This window comes from Typopeltis vanoorti, chromosome 6, assembly GCF_054136105.1.
Source record: "Typopeltis vanoorti isolate ZY-2024b chromosome 6, IOZ_Tvanoo_1.0, whole genome shotgun sequence".
Taxonomy (NCBI): domain Eukaryota; kingdom Metazoa; phylum Arthropoda; class Arachnida; order Uropygi; family Thelyphonidae; genus Typopeltis; species Typopeltis vanoorti.
In genome coordinates, this window is record NC_143554.1 from 124,348,490 (window position 1) to 124,365,205 (window position 16,716).

The following is a 16,716-nucleotide window of genomic DNA, read 5'->3' on the forward strand; positions in this document are numbered from 1 at the left end:
ACATTCTGTTTTATTTCCCTTTTTATAGATCGGATACCATGAGAGCTCTGCTCTAATCATCTGGAATTTGACCCTCTGACCAGGCCTTCTGAATTATGCAATGCAGCCTCTGTAAACTTTTATACCTCCATATATGAGCATTTCTGGTTGAATTTCATCTACTCCAGCTGCCTTTTCACATTTCAGATTTTTTTCATGACTTTTTCTAATTAAAGTATGGATATGTATTCCTGACTGCATTCCTGTTGGAAGTTTTCTATCACTGTGCTTGTTTCATTTAGCAGCCTTTCTAAATAATTACTCCAAACATCTAGAATATCTTAATCTTAGTTTTCATATCATCTTTATTATCTCTGATTCCTTTTGCAGTACTTTTTCCTCCATTTGTAAGATTTTTTTTCAGTAGCTTCCACAATGCCTCTGTAGTGCAACTGGAAGAACGACGGTACATTGCACATTTTTTTTGGAAAAGGTTTAAGTTAGATTCTCATCATGACAAGAGAAATCTTTATATGGATTTGTTTAAGTTAAAGGATATTACATCCCATATCATTTCTCAGCCGAATAAGAAACTCAAAGAGTTTCATGCCGAATATAGTAAAAACTATATAAAGTTCGGCGATTCCAAGCATAAGCAAATACCTTGATAGCAGCAACTGACCCTTAAGGTAGTGCAAGCTGAGGCAACTCATAGCAAAGGTGGAACAAGCTCCGATCACTGTTCTTGATATTTACCCATAATGTGAGCTTAGCTCCTAGGAGCTAAGTTCACATATGATGAGACCTCAATAAAGGTTGAAACCTTTATTGAGGTCTCATCAGTGAGTAGGTGGACCAAGTTAATATCAAGGACGCAGGACATATATGGCGCAGAGGGTGAAGCTTGACGCTTTTCATATTCCCTGTTGTTTGTTTCGGGAGCAGTGATGGGAGAGATTTCTGAGCTATTTTAGCTCGCCCTGAGTGGGCAGAAGTGGTTATTCGTCGTTGGGTGTTAGGATGGATTTCGGTCTTTTATGTTTCCAGTGGTCATTACCGTCATAGTTTCCGGCTTGCTGTATTAGTTGGTTTGGATGCGTAGATGTCTTCATAAAGAATTTCTCTGCTAGGGAGCATAGTAGTGGAGAGATGTAGGGGATATTTATGTCCCGGTGGATCTGGGCATTCCTGATGAGTCACGGGGCGTCCAGAATCATTCGCAGGCATTTGTTCTGTAGTCTTTGTAGCTTGAGGATGTTTGTCTTGGAGGTATGGCTCCAGGCTGGGGAGGTGTATATGACTGTGGGATGGATCACTGTCTTGTACAGTAGTATTTTATTGCTTGAGCTTAGTTTGCTGTGTCTGTTGATCAAGGGGTATAGCTGTGTGATAATTTTTGAAGCTTTGGTGCATATGCTCTTGATATGGCTGTTGAAGCATAATCGCTTATCGAGAAGTATTCCTAGGTATTTTGCTTCAGTTTTCCAGGGAATTTTAGAGTTGAACAGGGTGATGTCTCCGTTGGGGGATGCTCGTCTTCTTATGAAGAGTATCGTTGTACTTTTCTGGGGATTTAATTGTAGTCGCTAATCTTTAAACCATTTTTCTAGATTCAGGATGGTGTCTTGTAGTTTTTTGGTAACGAGAAGTGGTTGACAAGATCTGGCTAGAATTGCCATGTCATCTGCGTAAAGGGCGATGGTGGATGTGAGAGGATTTTGAGGGATGTCTGCCATATAGATGTTGAACAGGATCGGGGCTAGCAGTGATCCTTGAGGAACTCCAGCGAGGATTTTCTGTTGGGTTGAGACTGTTTCATTGATTTTGACTTGCATCCTCCTGTTGGAGAGGTATGATTTGATCAGGTGTATCATGTTTAGCGGAAGGTTAGCGATGATAAGTTTGTAGAGGAGGCCTTGGTGCCAGATCTTATCGAAGCCCTTTGAAATGTCTAGGAAGACGGCTCCAGTGTGTTGATTCCAATTGAATCCTGTGGTGATGTATTCTACCAGTCTATGGATTTGATGGGTGGTGCTGTGATTTTGACAGAAGCCAAATTGTTCTTCTGGAATGATATTTAGTTGGTTGACATGATCTTGGAGTCTGATGAGGATGATTTTCTCAGCTATTTTCCCTAAATTGGATAGCAGGCTAATGGGACGGTAATTTTCAGGTAGGTGTGGGTCTTTGCCTGGTTTGTGAATTGGGATGATGTCAGCTATTTTCAATGAGGGGGGGAAGTGCTGCCATTTGAGGATGGAGTTTATGATGTTTGCCAGATGTGCTATGGCTTTGTGTGGTAGTGCCTTGATGACTTGGTTAGGGATGCCGTCAGGACCTGGGGCTTTTTTGATCTTGAGATTGTTGATGATGCCGATTATTTCGGTAGGTGAGGTAGGCATTATAGGACTTTGATTGACATCAGGACGATTTACTGTGAACCTGACTTTACGATGGATCTTGTATACGTGGCTGATATTTAGGTTCTCATATTCAGGACTGCATTGTTTCTCTAGGTTTCTTGCTGTGGCTTCGACTTTGTCAGCATCTGTGTATGCAAGGTGCTGTTCTGCTTGCAGAGGGGAAAGGGAAGAGCCAAAGGCTTATATGTCGCTGAATTGAAGCCTTTGGCTCTTCATATATCTAATAATTCATTAGGACACCTCTCGGCAATACTCATAGAAGGGTTGTAAGTTCTGTTCGCTACAAACTTGATATTAACTTGGTCTACCTACTCACTGATGAGACCTCAATAAAGGTTGAAACCGGTCTGGGTAGTGACCTTCTCTCATAATGTTGAACAGTAATACAGCTCCTAGGAGCTAAGTTCACATTATGGGTAAATATCAAGAACAGTGATCGGAGCTTGCTCTACCTTTGCTATGAGTTGCCTCAGCTTGCACTACCTTAAGGGTCAGTTGCTGCTATCCAGGTATTTGCTTACGCTTGGAATCGCCAAACTTTATATAGTTTTTACTATATTCGGCATGAAACTCTTTGAGTTTCTTATTCGGCTGAGAAACGATATGGGATGTAATATCCCTTAACTTAAACAAGTCATATGTCGCCGAATTGAAGCCTTTGGCTCTTCATATATCTAATAATCTTTATATGGATTTTTTCAATTGAAAGATGAGTTAGCCATTTTCATATGGAGGTAGGGGGTTTTGGGTTTTTTTCTCCCAGAAACTTGGGTTTTTCATCCTGCATACAGACAAATCAGCCTTCAGAACACAACACAGTTTACAGACAAAAAAATACTAACGGTAGTTGTTGGCAGTAGATGACGGTGTAGATGATAATGGTAATGGTGGTTTGGTATAGTTGGTGGAGATGGGGAAGTTGTAGAGTAGGTACTTTTCCTCGATGAGTCTTTAGACTCCGTGGAGGTGTCAGAAATAATAATAAATAATGAATAAAATATTTTGCCACCTTCTGATATTTATTTTCTGTTGTTACCAAAGTCTTCCCATGGCTTTTGTTTAGCTAGTTTCACAAAGTGCTTTGCTTTCTTACATATTTCTCTGTATTCTCTAAGAGCAAAATCTGACTTACTTGCCAGGAACTTTCCATATGCTTTCTTTTCCCTTGACTGCCTCTTTAACTTTCTGAATTCACCATGGAGTTCTGATTTTTCTATCCTTACAGACAACCTCACCACATGCCTCTCTGGATGAATCAATCAATGTTTTCTTCGATGTTTGCCATTGAATCTCCAAGGTTTGGTTCTTGTTTCATTTAACACTACATATACACAAACACCATTGAAGAAAAAATGAGAGTTTTTCAAACTCTCATTTTTTCTTCAATGGTGTTTGTGTTTTAAGTCTACAGTTCACCCTTGAAAGCTGTTGATTCATTTTAAAACTTTCTTAAACACTCTTCTTTTCCATATGAAATTCAATTTTATCCTGCTCAAAACTAGATAGTGATCACTTCCTATTTCAAATCCTCTGTATATACACTTGTGTCCTGAACCAATTGAAAAACATTGCTATCAACTATAACATAGTCAATGAGACTTTTCTTATTTGTTGTGTAGAATACCTGACAAACTTAATAGCATTGTGATTGCTTTATATGATAACAGTATGGTTTGTTAACATTGATGAAGCATATAACAAATGGGTTAAAATAACAAAAATAAGAAACAGGCATATTTCCTGTCAGTTTTTCTATATTAAAAATAGTTTTTAATTGGCAAGATTCTTCCAGGGAAGGACCGGGAACTACAGTGACTTAAAAATCTTAACGTATCTGATTTCTCTTACATTACTTATTTATAAGTAATGTAAAAGAAGTTGATAATAATGGTAGTAACCAGGTTTGATTATCAGTATTGAGAAAACAAATGTAATAAGAAAAGGTGATAAAGATGGATCTTTTGTCTTTCTTAAAGGACATGCTATAGAGCAAAGTCTCCCACTTATATTATCTTGGTACAGTGTAACTGATATTGGTGAGATGAGGAATGAAGTTGTAGAAGACTAGGAAATCTTTCTGGAGTGTTCAAAACTATACAGTTTGTTAACACAATGAAATAGCAGTAAGAAAAAAATTTTAAATCTACAGTAGTCTGGCTGTAGATTTTATGTTTTGTTTTATGGAGCCAAGATGGAGACAAATTTATGAATGATTTGATGCTTTGATCAACAGTGTTTGAAAAGTATTTGAGAGTGAAATGGTTTGACTTCATGAATAATGATAAAATATGTTAAAAAAGTGGGCAGCCACCTGGTATGTTAGCATTATCTGGTGTAAGGGAATGCTATGATGGTTTGGCCATGTTATCAGAAAGCCTGACATAAACTTGGTCAAAAACATTAGGTTAAGTGATCCAGAAGGCATTAAGAAAAGAAGTAGGCCTTGAATGAGATGCTGTGGATTGCCAATATCAAAGGAGACTTCAATAGAATTGACTTACAGTGGTATGAAGCAACATTGAACATTCAGGACAGACACATCTGGAATATTATTATTATTATTATTATTAAACAAGACCTCATGGAGTCAAAGACTCATCTAGGAGGTCCTTTTATATCACACACATTTCATCATACCGTGTCTTAAACACATTCAAACTCTTTGCAGACACCACACTCTCAGGCAAGGCATTCCAATCACTCACAACTCTGCACGAAAAAAAACCTGCCTCTCACTCCCCTACTCACACCCTCTTTATACAGTTTCCAGGGATGACCTCTGGTTCTCCCCTGATCTCCCACTATTCTCTGTAGAACTTCTCCACCATTGATCCTATAACAACCCCCTTACCAACTTGTAGGTCTCTATCATATCTCTCCTCTTCCTTCTCTCCACTAGACTCTGCAAATTACATCTTTTCAATCTTTCCTCATACTCGACATTCCAGAGGCCAGAAACTACCTTTTAGTCAGTCGCCTTTGGGCCCTTTCCAACATCTCTTCATCCTTCTGAAAACCAGGTGACCAAATCTGGGCACAATAGTCCATGTGTGGCCTAATCAAAGCCTTATACAATGGAACAAGAATCTCCCTACTTCTACACGTCAGTGTCCGCCGCATCATTCCCGGAAGTCTTTGTGTTGTCTTCACAATTTTGGCGATGTGTCCCCTAAATTTTAGATCCTTATCCACTATCACCCCCAGATCTCTTATTTTCTCTACTTCCAACAATACATTCTCACCAAGCATAAATTCTGCATCCCATCTTTGTTTTCCAAATTTTAAAACCTTACATTTTGCAACATTGAACTCACATCCCCATTTGCTTGCCCAATAACTCAATTTATTCAAGTCTTCTTGCAAGGCCACAACATCTTCACTACTCTTTATGGTTCGTCCCAACTTTGCATCATCTGCAAACAACTGAATATCTCCATCCAAATCTTCGCCAATATCATTAATGTACAAATTAAATAGTAATGGTCCTAAAACAGACCCCTGAGGCACTCCACTAGTGACTTTCCTTTTCCTGGATATTGCACCCCCATACACAACTTGTTGATATCTATCAGATAGCCAATCTCCAATCCAATGCACTAATCTAATATCCAACCCCATCTACTCTAGTTTGACTGTCAACTTATCATGAGGTACTCTATCAGAAGCTTTTGCGAAATCCAAGTATATTACTGTGTATCCTTCTCCTCTGTCCAAGGAAGCAATCACTTTATTGTAATAAGTAAGTAGATTACTAAAATGTGACTTCCCTTTAGCAAATCCATGCTGTCCATCAAAGATCATACCATTGTTGTCAACCCAACTCTGGATCCTAGTTCCCACAAGCTTCTCCAACAACTTAACCACAACATCTGACACACAGATAGGCCTATAGTTTGATGCTTGAGTTCGATCACCTCCTTTATGAAGTGGCACAATCTTGCCCTCCTTCCATTCCTTAGGAACTTGACCAAGTGCAAGACTCGTATTAAAAAAAATGTCAAGGCAGGTATCAACTCTCTGGCACATTCCTTCAGAATATGCGGTGATATATTATCAAGTCCCACAGCCTTACATCTAGTTTACTCAACTCCCCATACACCTCTTGCTCACTTACAGTCAGTCTCTCCTCCCCATCATCAACTGCTCTTAATCTCTCATGAAGTCACATTCACAAGATTGAAAGATCTTTATGAACTGCTCATTAAGTATCTCCACCACACATTCTGCAACAGCTGTCTTTATACCATTTCCTCCAATCAATGTCATCCTTCTATAATCATTCTTTGTTTTGCTGGCTACATATCGAAAGAACTCCCTAGGATTCTTTTTGGCTTCATTAGCTAACTGCTGTTGATACCTCTCTTTAGCTACTCTCACCAACCAAGTCACCCTCCTTGCCTGGTCTTTGTAGACCTCATGAAATTGTTACTTCCACTTCTCTTATGCTGCCTCCACAATGTCTTTTTTCTCTGTATCGCATGCTTAATCTCTAGTCATCCATCTCGCACCTACCTTATTTAATTTTCTCACCCTTGGAATACATTTAGACATTGCATCTACTAAATAGTTTTTGAAAATCCCCCAAGCTGCATTGATCTCTTTTCCAGCTAACTCCTCATTTCATGCTACACCCGCAAGCTGTCTCCTGAGCTCTTCATAATCGTCCCCCCCTTGTAGTTCCACATATACGCTTTTTTCACAGGGGTCCTTTGCACTGCAGGTAATCACCTCATGGTCACTTTCACCAATTGGTGGATGATGTGACACCTCATTGATAATTACATCCTCCGATGAGATGACCAAATCGAAGACCCTTAATCCTCGTGTGCCCTCTGTTACATACTGTCTGAGGTAGTTAACCCTCAAAAATTATATAAACAGTTGTAAATAAAAAAAACGGTTATATAAATAGTAAACAGTTCAAGCTGGTCAGGCTGTTATGATAACTGGTTGCTTGAGGGACACACACACACACATATAGTATAAATAAAAAAACTACCAAAAGCCTACATTAAAAAAAAAAAAAAAAAAAAAAAAAAAAAAAAAAAAAAAAAATCAGTAATCTGTTAATGGCTTCTCAGTTTTTTTTTTTAATTTTGGATGATTTATATTCAAGGTGGTAAAAGATGCTTGGACTATAAATAAATTTGTATTAACAAAAATAAATATATAAATAATTTAAAAAATTGCAATATTTTTCTATTGATATGGCATCTTTAGGAATTAACTGTAATGTCAGTAATGTCACAAGTACAACATATGAAAAAAAGACCTGCTGCTTTTGCACAAAACAAGAAGACTATGACAATGCCGAAAATAAGTTTTACTCGATATGGATTGGGTTATTATTCATTATGTTAAATTGAAAATAATTATAAAATAACTAATATTTGCAATGAGAGTATTTAAAGGGAACTTTATGTAATTTATTTTCCAGTGGAAAACAGTACAGCAGATCTGAGTTTAGGGATAGACTTCTTAAGGAAAACACAGGTTGGTATAGAATTAGTTCTTAACTTTATATTTTTTTAATAACAGCCATAATAATAAAAAACTGATTATTTCAATAGCTAAAGTATCTTTCTTCCTTTTTTTACTCATAACCTTTTAATACTTTTCATTTCCAAGTTGATCCCTAAATGAAAGAAAGAAAAACAATTATGATAGTGTTGTTACCAGTGCTGTATGTGCAGAACATTTTTAAGGGAAGGGATTGCCCATAGTGTATGATGACTTGACTATTCGTGGAAATCCATTCAGTCACTTCTCATTAAGTAGAATTCCAATATGAAGGGACACATTTCTTAAGAAAATACTAAATGCAAGTATGTATGTGATAGTCAACTTAGGCATATTGTTTTATTAGACTATAATAAATTTAGTTTAATCCTTTATCCAAGTGTAAGCAAACAAAGTTTGCACCTGAAGTAATGGAGGTAATGGAGAAGTCATATTTACCTATATGAGTTGTCAAAAGGTGTCTCACCTTATTATTAAATTACTCTGGATTTAGAGAAATCTTCAGTCTTGAAGATACTTCAGGCACAAACTTTGTTTGCTTACACTTGGATAAAGGATTAAACTAAGTTCATTATAGTCTAACCAAGGGGAAAAAACTTCCAACATCTTTCTCTAAATCTAGAATAATTTAATAATAAGGTGAGGACACCTTTTGTCAACTCATATAGGTAAATATGACTTCTCCATTACTTCCACCTTAGTATCACCACCTCTAGGTCTGGCTCCCACTGACAAGACCTCAATAAAGGTCGAAACCAGTCTGGATAGTGGCCCTTCCCTTAATGCATAGCATTATGCATTAATGCTTATATTTTGGTTGTGGGAGGACTAGGGGACATCCATGGAAACTGGGCAAAAGTGTGGTTAGTAAAGGTGTTAGAGCTGGGTTCTTTACTTTTAGAGTAGTGAATGAGTGGAATGCGCTCCCTGAGTCTGTGGTGGATGCTGTGACGGTGAATGAGTTTAAGGCGAGGTATGATAGATACTGTATGAATGTCAAATAGTTGTGATGAATATGATTTGGGGCCTCCCTAGATGAGTCCAATGACTCCCTGGAGTTGCCCGTAATAATAGTAATAGTAATTATACATGTCTGCAAGGAGATGTGCTTTGAATTATGGGAGATACTAAGACAGGTGAAGAGAGCTTAGTCCACCTTTACCATGAGTTGCCTCAGTCCTGAAGATACTTCAGGTGCAAACTTTGTTTGCTTATATTGCTTTATTATTATTTATTATTATTATATGGATACTTACAGGGAGTCAAAAGGATTCATCAAGGGAAGCCCCTCAGATCTACACATTATTTATCATAAACTTGTACTCAGATGATGCACTCTCCCTTCTCACTGTCAGTTCAGTCCACTCATTCATTCATGATTCACCAAGAAATCTATTCCTCACATCTTTTCTAACTGCAGTCTTACTCAATTTCCTGAGATGATCATTTGTGCTGTCTTCTCATAATGTGTAATGAAATATTTCTCCTCTCTCTCTCTCTCTCTCTATCATCAGGGCCATACTTACACTTTTCCTAAGGCAGGCAGGGTGCAAGGCACTAAAGTGCTCTGACCCCCCTCCCCCTTACTATTTTGGGCCCTTAAATTGGCTCTAATTTTTCAAGACCGTCAGCTAGAGCCTTGTGTGCCTGTGCATAAGTACGGCCCTATCTATCCTATCTCAGCCAACCAGGTTGGTCTGACTGGCCAAGTGGTAATTGTACCCTCAAGTTATTGAATTCTCACAAAAGTAGCAACAGAAACCTTAGGAATAAAGCACAAATGGATTAGAAAAAGAGGACTATGAGACTGGAACAAAGAAATAGAAAATATAATAAAAACCAAAAAGGACAGTTACCAGAAATGGCTAAATTCCAAAACAATAGAAGCGGAAATAGAGTATAAAAGAAATAGTGTTAATTGCAAAACGAGAAGTAAGGAAAAAACATAGAGAAAGATGGAACAATTTCGTAACAGAACTAAAAAAGGATTTATTTAAGCCACAACCCAAAACCTATAAAGTAATAAAATACATGAATAAAGAAATAAAAGAAAATATAAAAATACAAACAATAGATTTAGAAAAATGGTGACCTATTTCCAAAATCTCTGGACAGATGAGAACAATGAAATAAAATTTTATAAGACAAAGAATGACCTAATAGAAAATATCACAATGTTAGAACTGAAAATCTATCTTCCTTCTTTCACTCTTTCTCAGGGTCCAACTTTCACATCCATACAGTACCACAGGGAATACCATTGCTTTCATGATTCTGATTTTTGTTGCAAAGCTAATATCTTTATCTTTAAAGATCTTGCTTAAATTTGTCATTGCTTTCTTTCCGAGTAATAATCTTCTGCTAACTTCTTTAGTTCAATACCCATCTTTATCATTTCAGGATCCTAGGAGCACAAAATTGTTAACTGCTTCCATTTTCTCCCCATCTACTTCAAAATCATTAAGTTCACATGTTGCCGTAACTTTTATCTTTTTGAGGTTAAGTTTAAGGCCATGCTTAGCACTCTCTTCTTTAACTTTCATAATAAGTTCCTCCAAATCTTCTTTGCATTCTGCTAACAAGGTGGTATCATCTGCATACCTCAAATTATTAATATTTCTTTCACCAATTTTAATTCCAACTGAAGACTCTTCCAGCCCTGCCATTCTTGAAATGTATTCACTGTACAAGTTAAACAGGTATGCAGATAAAATACATCCTTGTCGCACCCCTTTACCTATTGTGAAATATGCAATTTCTCCAAGATCTGTTTGGACAGTAGCTTCATAATAAAGATTCATAATAAATTCATAAAAATCTTGTTCATAATAAAGATTTCTCATAAGGATAATGAGATACTTTGGTACTCCCATTGTTCTTAACACATTCCACAGTTTTACATGATCTAAAAAGTCAAAAGCCTTACTGTAGTCAAGGAAACAAAGGTAGACATTCTTTTGACATTCCTGTGCTCTTTCTATTCTCCATCTCACATTGGCGATCTGGTCTCTTGTTCCTCTGCCTTTTCAAAATCCTGCCTGTACATCTAGCATTTCTCTCTCTTTATGAATAGTTCCAGTCTTTTCTGAATGATCTTAAATAAGACTTTACTTGCATGAGAAATCAGTGCTATAGTTCTGTAATTTTCTCACTCTCTTGTATCACCTTTCTCCAATAAAGGTATATAAACAGATTTTTTCTATTCCCTAAGCCATGTAGTTGTGATCCAAATTTGCTGACATAGAGCTGTTAAAATTTTAACTGCCTCTTCTCCCAGTTCTTTGAGCAGCTCAATAGGTATTCCATCCCCTCCTGGTGCTTTCTTACTGGATAGCTGTTGCAGTGCCCATCTCACTTCACTCTCCAGTGGTACTAGCTCCTGTGTATAATCCTTACTCCTCAAATTTTGGAGTCCTTTCTGTAAAGCGTTTCTGTCTATGCTTTCCATCTTTCTTTGATGTCTGCAACTTCTGCAAGATATCCTTTGTGTTTACTTTTGAATATTGTCACCTTGGCACTGAACTGATCTTTTTGAAAAGATCTCTTGTTTTTCCTTAATTTTTGTTTGGTCTTCTATTTGTCTCATGGTTAAAGTATTTTCCTTGTCTCTTTTGGCTTGTCATTGAAACTCTGCATTCAAATGCCGTACTTCCTGCAAATTTCCCGTTGCCTTCATTTTCTTCCTTTCCTGAGCAGTTTTGATGGCATCTTCTGACACCCATTTAAATTTCTTCTTCTTACAAACTATTGGAATATTCTTCTTTGCTTCTGTTTTAATTATATTTTTAATCTCTTCCCATAGTTCATCTGGTTCTCTTTCACACAAAGTGAGTGTGTTGAATCTGTTCTGTATACTAATATTATATTCAGCCGGTATGTTTCCGAGGTCATATCTGATCAACATTTGTGTTGTTTTCAGTTTCCGTAATTTCACATGTATCGTAGCCACTAATAATTCATGGTCTGTTTCACAGTCTGCACCTAGAAAAGTCTTGACAGACTGAATTGCACTTCTCCATCTTCTTTGTCGAAGTACATGGTCAATTTGATTGCTGTACTGTCCATCAAGCGATATCCATGTGTACAATTTCCATTTGTGCTGTTTAAAGCAGGTGTTAGCAACAAACAAAGAATTCTCTGCACAAAAACTCAACTAGTCTCTTCCCTGCAGTGTTACTACCATCTTCCCAGTACTTAAATTAAATAGCTTAGTCAGAGAAACTGATAATTCCCTCACACATTCTTATAATACGCAGCTGATATGCCATCTAATCCCATGGCATAGTTTATGCTGACTGAGCTACGGAGGCTATATAGCTCAGTCAGTATAGACAAAGTCCCTTTGGTCAGAACAACTTGGGTTCGATTCCTGTCATTGACGTGAGGAACCTTTATCTGGTCTCTTTTGACGAAAGGTAAGTTTAGCCAGTCTCATCGGAGGTTTTTTCACCCAGAAACTTGGTTTTTGTCTCCCAGAACAGACAAACTAGCCCCATGAACACACACATCTACAGACATAGGACACACACGCACTGGGAGGCATAGGAATAACCACCTTATCCTCGGGACAGGTATGGTTCGGAAGGGCTAAGGATAGCCCCGTAACAGGCCACTAAGCCTAATATGTAAAAAGGATGAAGAAGAATCCCATGCTGTGTTTGCATTAATGTTCTGCAGTATCTAAACACTTCCAATTCTTCAACCTCTATTCTCCCATCAGTCATTGTCACATCTGTTGTCACCTAGATGATACATCCTTACAAAATGATCACTCAGTTACTCAATTATTTGGTTTGCTTATGATCCCAGAAAAGTATGTACACCTTGTATCAGGGTAGCAAAACAAGTTGGGACATGGAATAGGAACAGCTTATGCATTCCCAGTAAAAGTGTTGGTTGATCAAAACATCAGCTTTGAACTCTTTCTCATTTTTCATGCCCTTGGATGTATTGACTGAATTGCTAAGAACTGAATCACCCAGGATGAATGATGCTTGCTGATGATGTGGTGGTTTGTATGGTCTGAGTGAAGAGGAAGTAGAAGAAAGAACAGTGGAGGAAAACTTTGAAGGACATTGGCTTTGAGTATCAGCAGAAATAAGACAGACCGTATGTCTTGCAGTGAAGCAGCAGAGGTGATATAACATTTCAGGTCACAGAAATACTATTGGTGTCAAGGTTCATATACCTAGGATTATGTGCCCAAAGTGGTAGATACCTAGACTCAGAATTCAAAAAGAGGACACAGTCAGGATGGATGAACTGGAAGAAGATTTCAGGTATCTTGTGTGATGTAAAAGTTGCCTAGTACTTAAAAAGGAAAGATCTGCAGAATGGTAGTAAGCCTCGCATTGATGTATAGCAGTGAGAGCTAGCAGATGACTAAGAGATAGGAGAAGAGAACAATGTAGCTGAAATGAGAATGCTGAGACTTGCAAGTGGTATAATAATTGGATAAGATCAAAAAGTTACTGATCTAATAGGACAATGAAGGTAGCTCAAGTATCCAAGAAGATTAAGGAATCAAGGCTGATGTGGTTTGCCCATTGTTATATGGTGAGACAAAAGCTGTGTGAGAAGGAGAGTGCTGGAGATGAAGCCACCAGGCAAAAGAACTAAACAACACTAACTTGGACAGCTTGATAGGGGGCCCTCCAAGACCTTGGCTGGAGGAGAACATAGCCCTAGACAACAGAACAGAATGGAGGCAGTTGATCCACTGCAGTGACCCCCCACTTAAGTGGGAATGAAGCTGAAGAAGAAGAATTGTAATATCCTCAAGTCCACAGGTGATCTTCTATCCTTAAATGTGCATGCTTTTCCAATCAGTAATCTAGAGTACTACATTCATTGTTCTTTGTTTGTTCCCATTTTTACAATCACTTGCTTCACTACTACCTGTATTGACATTCACATCTTTCCACTCTAATAGTGCTGATTTACATGATTCTGCACGTTGTTTCTGCTCAATGATTAACCCTTTCTCTAGACACTGAACTTCAAATCCATTCAGGTGTCAACAGGTCCATCCAATTTTAACAAATTTATTTTTTCTGTTCAGCTTTTTGCCCATCCACAGTACTAAAGCACTTATGTTGAATAACCTTCTGTTTACGAGATTCTCATTTAAAAAAAGTGCAAGGTAACCTCATCACTTCATATCTACAATCTTGTACATTTATAGAATGATTTGTTGTTACCATGGCTCCTAGTTTAGCAATATCTGACATTGCTAATTATGCCCAGTAACGTGTACATGTACATACATCTCTCAACCTCTTGCCATAATCAGCATTCAAGGGTCTTGATATTGCTTTAATTATGCATCTCTGGATCCTCCAAAGGCTCCAGATTGCATTGGAAACAGATCAAATAGTCTATATGTGATCTAGCAAATTCTTTATACAGTGGCACAACAAACTACATAGTACTATACAGTGCATTGCTGCCATGATAATATTTTCAAGATTTGTAATGTGCCTTCTGAACATGATAACATCAGCAATTATGCCAAATCTTGTCCATCTCCTGAAGCATAGTACAATAAAATACAATACACAGTCTTCTGCACTTCGAAGTATAAATAACTTGCACTTATTAATGTTGAACTTCCATTCATTTGTCTAGTCTAATTTCAGCATCAATCCTTATAACTCTCCAAACTTTGCATCAACGACAAACATTTGAAGATTTCCTGTCCATTCGCATGAAATATCATTAATAAATACGTTAAACAATTTGATTGTTTGTTCAGAGTTTCCTATTCCAATCCATCTAACCAATCTGTTATTCATTTCTATCTTCCCCAGATTGTACACCAACTTGTCATATGGGCATCATTAATAAAACAATTATAATTATTATGGTATCTCCATGGAGTCTTGGGACTCATCATAGGAGGCCCAACTGACTAACTATTATACCACACAAAACCTATCATATCTCTCCTTAAGCTCATTCACTGTCAGCAAACTTATAACTAATTCTCTCAAACCATTCTGCTTATTCACCACTCTCCATGCAAAAATTCTGGTGTGCACACCCCCACTAACCAAAATTTTACTCAACTTCCATGGATGGCCCCTAGTTCTCTTACTATTTTTCATGTATCGAAAAATTTCATTTGCATCAATTTTATAAAATCTCTTTAATGTTTTAAAAGTTTCTATCATGTCCTCTCTTTTCCACCTATCAACTAAACTTTGTAACCCACAAACCTTCAACTTATCCTTGTAGAGCATATTCCAAAGACCTGTCACCATTTTGGTCACTCATCTCTGAATCCTCTCTACCCGCGCGGTTAGCCTAGTGGCTTTGCGCTTCGCAACCATATGCCTGGGGAAGGAGTGTCCCAGGTTCGATTCCCATTGTAGACGTGAGGAATTTGAGAATCTTCCTCAGGCATAGCCAAGTTAGCCGGTCTTGGGCGCGGTCAGTAGGGTTTTTTCCGCCAGTTTATCTGGCATTTTTCATTCCGCAAACAGGCAAACCGGCCCCATGAACATACGCCTCTACAGTCAAAAATATATCCCCCGCAGCGGCAGACCAGGCGACGGGTCGGTTGGGAGTAGTACTAACAAGAAGTCTAAAGTAACACGCGGACCCTGCATGGGAAGTGGGAATAACGTGTAGTAGAAGATCTCTGAATCCTCTCTGCCTGGTACCCAAAAAACCCAGGTGACCAAATCTGCACACAGTAGTCAAGATGTGGCTGAATCATAGCCTCATAAAGAGGGATAATAACTTCCTTATCTTTACTTATTTGTGTGTTTTTCAATATCCAAGTAATTTGTTGAGCTGTTTTACCAACTTTTGCAATATACCCTCTGAAATTCAACTCTTGGTCCACCATTATCCTCAAGTCCCTAGCATCATCATCAATTTCCTGCGATTCAGTACCATCAATATGATACACCATATGCAACCTTTTCAACCCAAAGGGTTGAAATACCCTTACATTTTGCAGCATTAAATTGATAATCATTATCCTTTGCCCACAGTACCAGTTTATTTAAATCATCCTGCAGGATATCTTCACATCACCTTTATCAACTATTGTTTTTCCCAATTTCATATCATCAGCGAGCAACTGAATATCCCCTCTGAAATGCCTTCCTATATCTGATCTGATCCTGTGGCTTCCTCTCTTTGAGAGGGTTGCAGCTGATTACTAGGGAAATAGTGACGCAAGGTGGTTTCCTGTTGCCATCCTTGCCGTATTTTTTATGACTGTAGCCTGTGTGTTCACGGGTCCGGTTTGCTTGCGGGATGAAAAACCCCAGATAAACTGGCAGAAAAAACCCTGCTGTCCATGCCCAAGACCGGCTAGCTTGGCTATGGCTGAGGAAGATCCTTAAGCTCCTCACGTCATCGATGAGAATCGAACCTAGGACACTCCTTCCCCAGGCATATGGTTGCGAAGCGCAAAGCCACTAGGCTAACCGCATGGACTCTTCCTATATCATTGATATACAAATTAAAGAGTAGTGGCCCTAGTACAGAACCCTGCGGTACTCCATTAGACCAAATCTGTGCACAGCAGTGCTACTAGCTATTAGTAGCCACTAGTAGCACTACCATCCATGCTACTAGCCTCATATCCATTCCTATTTGCTTCAAACTTCTGTAATATTTTTCTATGTGGTATTCTATCAGACACCTTTACTAAATCCAGCAGTATCATGGTGTAGCCATGATATTGCTGTAGCCTTCATCTACTTCTGCTGTCACTTTATTCTAAAATGTGAATAAATTACTAACAACTTTTCCAATACTTTAACAACCAACTCCTGAT

General features: G+C 38.1%; 1 protein-coding gene across 2 annotated transcripts in view; it reads left to right on the plus strand.

Moving 5' to 3' along the window:
• The window catches only part of LOC150105904 (nuclear receptor-interacting protein 3-like), a 108,999-nt gene that overhangs the window by 85,612 nt on the left and 6,671 nt on the right, over nucleotides 1-16,716 (plus strand). For both annotated transcript variants that reach the window (XM_090394399.1, XM_090394398.1), the window contains one exon: nucleotides 7,840-7,895. In XM_090394399.1, coding sequence (XP_090250525.1) covers nucleotides 7,840-7,895 — 56 coding nt within the window. The remainder of the gene's footprint in view (nucleotides 1-7,839; nucleotides 7,896-16,716) is intronic.